General features: G+C 38.8%; 1 protein-coding gene across 1 annotated transcript in view; it reads right to left on the bottom strand.

Moving 5' to 3' along the window:
• Positions 1-623: 623 nt before the first annotated feature.
• LOC142095262 (uncharacterized) overlaps positions 624-9,414 on the bottom strand; it is a 42,067-nt gene continuing 33,276 nt past the window's right edge. Inside the window, exons 5-7 of the mRNA XM_075178195.1 lie at positions 9,082-9,261; positions 4,219-4,341; positions 624-3,361 (exon numbers count right to left, since the gene is read on the bottom strand). Of these exons, the coding sequence (XP_075034296.1) occupies positions 3,215-3,361; positions 4,219-4,341; positions 9,082-9,261 (450 nt within the window). The 3' untranslated portion in view covers positions 624-3,214. The remainder of the gene's footprint in view (positions 3,362-4,218; positions 4,342-9,081; positions 9,262-9,414) is intronic.

The raw sequence follows: 9,414 nt of genomic DNA, 5'->3' as shown, positions 1-9,414 counted from the left end.
TTGTCCTGTCTGTGTCATTTTCTTAAGCTGCCATCTTACTATATATTTACCTATATCTGGCTGCTGTTTCTGTCTGTTTCATTAGTGTCCATTGCCATCTCCTAACACTAGGAAATGCTTTGCCCACCTGTACTGTTTCCGAAAAGCTGCCACCCTACTACCCATTTAGGAATGCTCTTCCTTCCTGTTTTTATTTGAATTTAGTATAATTTTTTAACAGCAGAGACATAACAATGCATTGAAGATGGATATTAGAGGCAAAAGAAAATAAAGAAAAATTAAACTCGAGGACAATGCATGTAATGGACAGAGCAAGCTTGTTTTCTATTGACAACACATTTAATATCAGGAGTAGGTAACACTCTCAGCCGTGAGTAGTAGCAAGATTTCCAAAACTGTGTTTTATTCATTTGGATTCTTGCCTGGGTGTGGATTATGTTCATACTGGGAAAGGGCAATGGGCTGAAGATAGTCCAGTAAGTGCTGATCTTGTGTGGGGGATGTTGCTTGTTATGACGGACACACTCCCAAATAGCCTGTAGGTACCCCGGTATTGTGTCATATGTAAACAGAACACAAAACATATACATACATTTAATTTCTGAAAATGATTTTCTAACACATTTGGGACTATTTAAGAGCTTTATTAGCAATAACTGATTTAATGATAATAATAATAATAAACACAATTAGTGACAATGAGCTACAAGTAGAGGTGAGAAAATCTGTCATGATTCAAGTTGTGGGATGATTCATGATATTAGTCAATTAATAGATGTTATATTCATAGGTGCATTTTGCTGTTAAATTTCACTTCAAGAGTATAGAAAGTATTTTATTAACAGGCAAACACACAGTGGGTGTTGCCAGTTGCCCAGAACCACCCCCCCCTTTCCCGCCAGGACTGTTGTCAGGTTGGTCCTCTTCCTTGGGACCAGCCACAGATCTAAAGATCTGTTCTGATTCGTTCTGATCTCCGTCTGTGGTATGTGTCCCTCCCCACTCTTTCACAGGGCAGCATGTGATACTGCAGGAAGTAGAAGACAAAAGATTCTGCTAAATGGAAGAAGGTAAGTGAGGGCTTATTGTAATAAGGGGCAGGCTGAGAATTAATTTATTGGTGATGCTGGGTAGTAATCATATAATAGTGGGTGGGAAATATTAATTTATTGGTGGGGCAAATTAATTCATTGTGAGAACTATTTAATTTAATAGTGGGGTCATAGTAATTACTATTTAAGGTGCTGTAATTGCATTTTTTAATTAATGCCAGGGTGTTTTGGGGCTATTTAATTTAACGTGGGACTGAGTTTTGGGATAAGGAGCGGTATTTATTCATTGTGAATACCAATTATTTAATATTGAAGCAATTTTGGAGGTAGATAGGTTTAATTATTAAATGGAAATACTAAGTATTTAATATTGGGGTTGTTTTTATTAAACGGGAATACCATTAATTTAATCTCAGGGCATAGTGGGGAGAATTAGGTCTGTCTATTAATTCTGAATGCTATTTATTTAATTCTATGGCTAACGGGGGAAATAGGTATATTTATTATTATAGATTTAAATGTTATTAATTTAATGTTGGGCTGGTTTAAATATAGGTGCTATTGATTTAACATCTGGGATGGCTGGGGGAGGGAGGTCTAAATGGGTTCACTCACTGCTAGACTTTCCATATTTTATGTATCTCCCTTTTACCAAACAGGACTCCAACATTCCAGGATCCAGACAAGCAGCAACTGAGCTTAAAACACCAGCAGCTGGAGGTAGTGAAACCTACAACAACAGGTTGGAGAGTGCAGCACCGTCTGCTAGCTGTCCTGATTCTGGTGGGACAGTCCTGATTTTATGTGACTATCCCGCTCAGTCAGGACTTTATCCTGACTGCAACGATAGTTGGGATGTATGTCCCACTTCACACTGTACTGCTCCTTAAGGGCAAGCAACATGCACTACAGTTAGATAAACACAGCCTGCCCTTAATAAGCAGTACAGTGTGAAGCAGAACATCCATCCCAACTATCCTTGCAGTCAAAACAAAGTCTTGACTGAGCGGTACAGTTACATTAAATTGGAACTGCAGCACCAGAATCAGGACAGTTGGCTGCCATTGACCGTGTATTTGAAGGGGATGGGAAGAGATGGAGTGCAGTCTAGCACTGTCTTAAATAATAGCCACCCCTCTTTCATACACTGGCAGTGTGGAATGGAAACCCCCCCTCTAGAAAACCCTGCGTTTGCCCCTGACTAAGTGCCTTTATACAAGTTGTTTTATTCAGCATTCCTCAGTATTCTGATTTTTGAATTGTGAGCTCCGTGAACTGATTCACCACCTGTAATGGATTGGTATTTGTCAAAGCATTTCAATCACCTCTAGCTCAAGGAAGAAATTGATTTGTTTTTTAAGACATAATAAATACAGGCAGAATCACTGCACAATACAATATTGATTTAAAGTCGGAGTTTGTTTGATTCACATTAAAACTTATTGCATTGTGTATGTGCACAACTTGCAGCCATATTTTGAATTAAACATATCTTATACTTACATCCACTTGCCCTTAGAGAGGCAGGTCAGGGGCATTCATGTGTAAGTACAGTACAATAGGGGCGAGGAGATTCAAGTCAACCATGCCCCTTACTGATGTGCCCAGTTTTCACTTACACATATCATTAATATACAGGGCGTATATCTTTAATAAAAGTGACATAAATTGCGTATCCTGAAGCAATCTTTAATGATAGTTGATGATAATGACTGACACATTCAGTATGAATGCACTAGATTTGACTTGTGTGTATCTTAAGATATTTGCAACTCAAAATATAGTCACAGTAATGTAGGTGTATGGACACATCTGTGCCTGTACGCAAAATTGCAATTTTACATATAACTTTAAAGCAGGTCATAGGTGAGCAATTTGTGTAAATAAAATCATACTATAAAGTGCTTGAAAAGTAATTAATTACAATATAAATATTTATGCAGATTTGACTGTTGTCTACACAGAGTGGAGGCAGACATTTTGAGGGATGAACCATTATGAGAATGCAGCCTACTAATTCACTAGGATCCAGCGGCATCATTGGGACATTACATGACAAATATTCGTGGTTCTTAGTGATTTTATAGGCAACATTCTCATAAACATTGTGTCAGGCCATGGACTCTACCTCTTCTGTGTGCAGTTTACAACAAACAATGAAATTATTCTACTGGTTTAGCTTGGACTGCTTGGACTGTATATAGCGGTGGTGGGGCTGGTTGAGCAATTGGTGGGAATGTTGCTGAGAATGTTGTTGGAATTGTGGAATGGACCATGGAAACCACAACATCGTTCTGTATCATAAACACCTGCAAGAAGAGATAACAATACGTAGGTGTGAAATGTTTTCAAGATGACACATCACATCTTAATATAAAATCTTAATAAAACATACTCTCCATGCCAACATTAACCTTGTTTACTGTTTTAAAGTGTATCTCACATGTGTGAAGCGGGTTTTTAGCTTCTGCTTACACTGCATTTTACCACTTTGCAGGTTTTAATGTGAGACCTGCTTGTTATCTGGTCAGCAGCAATATGGGGGGTATTCAATTGGCTGCGTTACTGTTAAAAGTAATGCGGCATGGGCACTATTACCGTTATTATGGTAATAGTGCTCATAATTACCGGTATTAAGGTAGCTTTAACGCCGTCTTTTTGCTCGCAGCTCCCTGAGCTGCGAGCAGTAAGACCCGTTGATATTACCGTATTAACAGTAATATCTTTAACACGGTGGTACTTTGGGGGGATTTGAACTCCCCCCTATGTGTTCCCTATCCCAGAATAACAGTGTGATGTGGTGTCTCACATATTGTATTTTGGGTACAGCATGACAGTGACGTGTAGCCACCCTCCCTCCTAGTATCTAAGGTAACTAGACCTTATGAATAAAGGGTTCTCAACTCCAAATATATATATCTAGTTTTGGAAGCTATGTTAGCAGTTGAGTTACTTTATAATATATTATACTTTATTAGGCTTCCTATTATTATAAATGATGTAATTGCTGCTTATTTCACAATAACATTACTATAGGTAACTTTTTTGAATCGGTTTTCTTTCCAGCATAGCACCGGATATATTAAGTCATGTATTAACCACAAACTCCACCGAGCATGCACTATGCTTAGTGTAACCTTAGTGCTAACACTCATCATTCTCTTACCTGGGGAGCATTTGGTTGTACACGCGATAGAGAACGACATCCAAAGATGGAGACAGAAAGGGATACACAGAACAGTAGCAGGTTTATCAGTAGGAGAAAAGACTGAATAGCATATGCACCAGCCTGTAAACACAAAATGCAAAAAAAAATATTGGAGTATGGTCATAATGGAGATGTTTTATTGGTTGAGTTACAATTATAAGGTGGAGTTTAGATTCACACATGTGCTCTCCTGAGCCACCATAGACAGTATACTATTTGCTCTCAAACCTGTCCGGAGTTATTACCAAGGTCACCTGGTTTACGTTCCCCTCATAAGAACACAGGGACAACAAGAATTATTGTTGAACCTGACCACAATTTTGTATTATTTACCTCCCCACTATCCTTATTCTCCTTCATCCACACTGCTTTTACATTATTCTTTTGAATGTTTGTAATATCTAACCTTGAGTACAATTGGTCAAGTTCATTTGTATATGATAAGAGATGAGGGATATTCCCAGCAGCTCGTTGTTATATTACCTCTTGTGCCAATACTTCTGTAGCTTTTGGTGCACAATGCACTCCTCTAAAATGTTGTATAGGGCTATATTGTACTGCTGAGTACACAGTAAGCTGAAGTTGGAAAAGATTATGGTTAATATTAAAATACATACATAGATTACACTTTCACAAAATAATAATGCATCCAAGTCTTCCAAAGGTCCATCCAACTCTATCAATTTGATATGGACGAAAAGCATTCATCTCTGCTCCTTTCACGCATCCTATCTGGTCCAGCTCTCTCACTAACATCACAAACGGATGAGGAAAGGTGGAAATCCCTGTCTGCTGCCAGCTTCTCTGAAATGTTTACACCAAGTATAACCATATAATAGGTGTGTGCTAGGTGAGAGCTCACCAGCTCCATACAGGACAGGAAAGATGAGCTGTCACCATTAACATATACATTACAACAATTTAAATATAAAAGTACCAATTGATAAAATTTCCTGGCACAATTCTTCAATCTTTGTTAGGTGCTTACAAAATGAAAAGTGTAAGACATTTAAATATAAACAGAAAACCAACCAATGGATGACCCCTGACTGATATGATCTTAAATAAAACCCATCAAGGTAATTAATTAAGCAATGAAGAGCCTCAAAGAAATTACTTCATCAAATACACATCGTGGAAAACATCTACATAGTAGTTACAATTACTTGTAGTTTCAATTACTAATCAAACTATATTATAAAGCATTTCTTACTGTGCTTATTGAGATCTTTAGGTTTTCAATCATTAAGTTTAGAAATCTAAAGCTTTTCTCTGTATTTTTTTATTTATGATTAGATCAAGCACTATTTTTCCTGGTTGGGGAGACGTCTGTTTGTGGGACATTCCATATGACTTATAGCGCCTACTTTTACTTTTGTGTTCATTACCTCTCATTCTGACCGGTCTTGATGTCTGGCCTTAATGAAGGGAGGCCACAATTGACAGAAGAGGTTTATACCCTTTTGTTCGTGTAAATAACAAAAATATTACAGTTTTGGCAGGATCTACATGGGAATGTGCCCACAAAAGGTGTGGAAAGGAATCTTGAGAGCCATTGAAGGTGTCGCAATGTGACATGTGCAGTGTGAAATCACGCACGGTATGCTACACAAATTGTTGTATGTCCACACTTGAATCAGGCCCCAGATGTCTAATGTACTTGTCTTAGTCTCGATACACTTGTGGCATAATTCCCCTTGTGCAAAATTACAAGGCAAGTCATGTACTGGTGGGGTGCCGACAGTCAAGCAATTCAGGTTACTAGTGGCCCAACAGGTCAATAGCTTGTCATGGTTTGTCACTGCCAGTAGATGTGATATCAGCCACCACCAAAAAGTGCAAAATTTGTCTTGGATGCCCTTTCTTTGTTGCAAGATGGGTGATGACCAATTACTGTCGTCTAAATATTTTTCTGTATTTATTTCATGTTTTGCCTTTTATTTGTCCAATGTAAATCCTCTCAAAATGCAATACCTTGAGGATATGGCCTAGTGGCAATGGGCATGCATTAAACCATTGGAGTAGCCTATGACATTGGGAGTGTCACGATTTTTGCCCTTTAAAGAGCTGGACAGAGGGCAGGTAAAGAGGTATCACACATACCCCCTTGAGTGTGTTAATAGTCTGACCTCAGTTTATGTCATAAATAGAGAGCAAAATACTATAATAAAGTCTTCTCCGCCTGAATCACTTTTTTGTAGAATGTGTCCACTTTCAAATAGATTCCATCCCTATTGCATGGCTTCCTGTGTAGCATTATTGTTTGTTTGTAATATTGTTGTTTAGTTGTGTTGTTTTGACTAACAGACATTGCTTTGCAGCCTTGGAACCTCCCATATCAAACAGTAGCTGATGCAAACATGCTATGGACAGCTTGGTCATGATGTCATAGGAGAGTGACAATGTTTAGTGCTGCTATTGGATGCATACATAGAATGTGAGTTGGATTTTTTAGTGTAGATTTACATTCATATTGCAGGCTGCCCTGCTCCTATTAGGACCCATTACATTTTAGAAATATATAAAGCCAGAAAATTGCTATTGGGAATCACAGAAGCACCAACAAAAGGTATATCTGGCAGCAGAGTAACAACACATTTCTTGCCAAATATTATTCTTATTACAGAATTTATTTGAAGATGAAATTGTCTTAATCCACAGTTATCAAAAGTAGCGTAACACTAGTGTATTCTTATCTTGTCATATTATGATGTCCTAAAGTAGACATTGTAATACATATTTCACACAGCTCTAAGGGCTAGATTTACTAAGCTGCAGGTTTGAAAAAGTGGGGATGTTGCCTATAGCAACCAATCAGATTCTAGCTGTCATTTTATAAAAGGTACTAAATAAATGAAAGCTAGAATCTGATTGGTTGCTATAGGGAACATCCCCACTTTTTCAAACCCGCAGCTTAGTAAATCTAGCCCTAAGTCTTTAAAGGGATTAAACTGTCCTCGTGTGATCTGCATCATTTAACACCAGAAGACACTGAAACAGAAGATGTTGCTAGCACAGCATTGGATTATTATTATTATTAGCCTTTAAGCATAAAGCAGTAGGTGTGTGGAACAATTAATACATAATGTAGTAGAATAACAATTGTAGCTGGTGGTGGGGAGACAATTGTTAGACAGAAGCATTACCAGCCTCCAATATTAAAGCAGACATTAGTCAGTGGCATTATTGGAATGAGGAGAGTCAGTGGAACTTGGAGACATGAAAGATGAATTGGTCATTGTAGACACCTTAAGACAGTCAACAGATGGCAGCCATGACTCATTTCTAGTCACATGACACACCCATCAGCCTGAAATGCTGATATTTCAGCCTTTCTCAGACGATGAAGTTAAATAATGTAATTGTCCAACTTATTTCAGGGAGTCACTCGTATTTTACAATATGTGATGTGTTTTTGTCTGAGGGAAAATTCTCAAGGATGCATTATTCTGAATGGATTTTTTATGTTTGCTGTGATGTGTGACAAGACCGGGTCTTACATTGAGAATATCAGGCCAACCCAGTCTGTCAATCAGTGAGCCAATTGAACAACAGTGGCACATTCTGCTATTAAATGCCTCCCAGTGGCCAGATCCAGTATTATTGTGGTGTCCAGAGAGGGAGGTGGGAGGCAGCTCACAAGAAGTGTGAAACAGATGTGCACCCTGTGACATCAAAAAAGAGTGGAAAAGATTAAAAACAGGATGTCACGATCTGCCTCCGGCTGCACTGCAGCATCTTCCATGGTGAAGCTGCTTGCCTCTTGCAGCTCCTGTCTGCTAAGAACTATGTTTGAACTTTGTCATTATGTGAATCTGGCCTGTAGTACCGCTCTACCACCAGAGATGCTGCTGTCCTACCATTGTACTTTTCATCTCACTAGCAGGGGTTAACCCTCTTACTTAATCAGCACCCACACCTGTTCCACTTACTTATAAGACTGCCTCTCCCAGTAATCTGTGACAATTCATTGTTATCTTGCCTGCCGTTCCTGATTCTCCAGAGTGTCCTGTTCCTGTCTGACTTCCTGGCATTGACCCCTGCTTGTTCCTTGGCTTTGCTATTTATCTTCTGATGCAAACTGAGGCTCAATTCTTATCCTATGCTCCAGTTCATTTCCTGGTACCTTCGTGGCTTTCCTGGCTTTTGACACTTTGGCTTGTTTGACCCCGCTTTATTCTGACTCCCACAGATCGATCAAGTACCTCGTGCCTCATGCCTGCTGAGTACAACAGGTATCCTGCCATCTGTTGTTCATCCAGTACCTTGTGCCTCTTGATTAAACCAGTTATCTTGCCATCTGTTGTTCATCCAGTACCTTGTGCCTCTTGATTAAACCAGGTATCCTGCCATCTGTGATTCATCCAGTGCCTCATGTCTCCTGAGTCTACCAGGTATCCTGACACCGTGTTACATCCTGTGTCTTCAGTCTTCTCTGCTTCTCCAGCCTCTGAGCTAGGTTTGGTATCTGGCTGCTCTGTACTGCCTCTACGAACTGTTTTACCATTTGAGACTTCCTGAGTCATTCAGTTATATTGAAAGTCCTGCTGCTGTATCTGTTGCCTTGAACTAGGCTGCTGTTTTACTTTACATTATCAATCTCTCTGGAGTTCATGCTAGGAATCCTGACATAGGAGGGTCAGGACTCTATCTACAATCCAGAGGTGGACTCTGGCAGATATCCACAAATGTACAAACTGGTCTGCTGGTATGATCATGAAAAACCCTCCAGATATTATACAGTTAGTGCTATGTTTAAATATAAATATAATTTAACACAATATAGTGTAATCCACAAATGGACGTTTGAAAGAAACTTACAAGTTTTTCCTGGTATATTTTTCTGTAGTAGTAGTAATAGCTGTTGCTGCTGTTGTAGTCATTATAATTGTAATAATTGTAGCCATAATACTTCATTGTCGCTAGATCAGCACAGTTTAGGATAAGAGCAATAAAGCTGAAAATTGAGCTAATGATGTTCAAGGAGAGGGATCCTTTCACCTGTACAGAGATAAGAGGAGAAGTAACCATTAAAATGCATAGTATAGAGTATCTCTGATTAGTCAGGATTCAGCAGGACTGCTCTGATACTATATATGGGTATTGTCCCATAGTTTTGGATACTCTACAAATAATTACTGGTTATGCTGGAGT

Source organism: Mixophyes fleayi, chromosome 6 (genome assembly GCF_038048845.1).
Source record: "Mixophyes fleayi isolate aMixFle1 chromosome 6, aMixFle1.hap1, whole genome shotgun sequence".
In the NCBI taxonomy this organism is placed as follows: Eukaryota; Metazoa; Chordata; class Amphibia; order Anura; family Limnodynastidae; genus Mixophyes; species Mixophyes fleayi.
The sequence above is the reverse complement of the archived record's forward strand: the minus strand, read 5'-3'. Positions and strand labels throughout refer to the sequence as shown.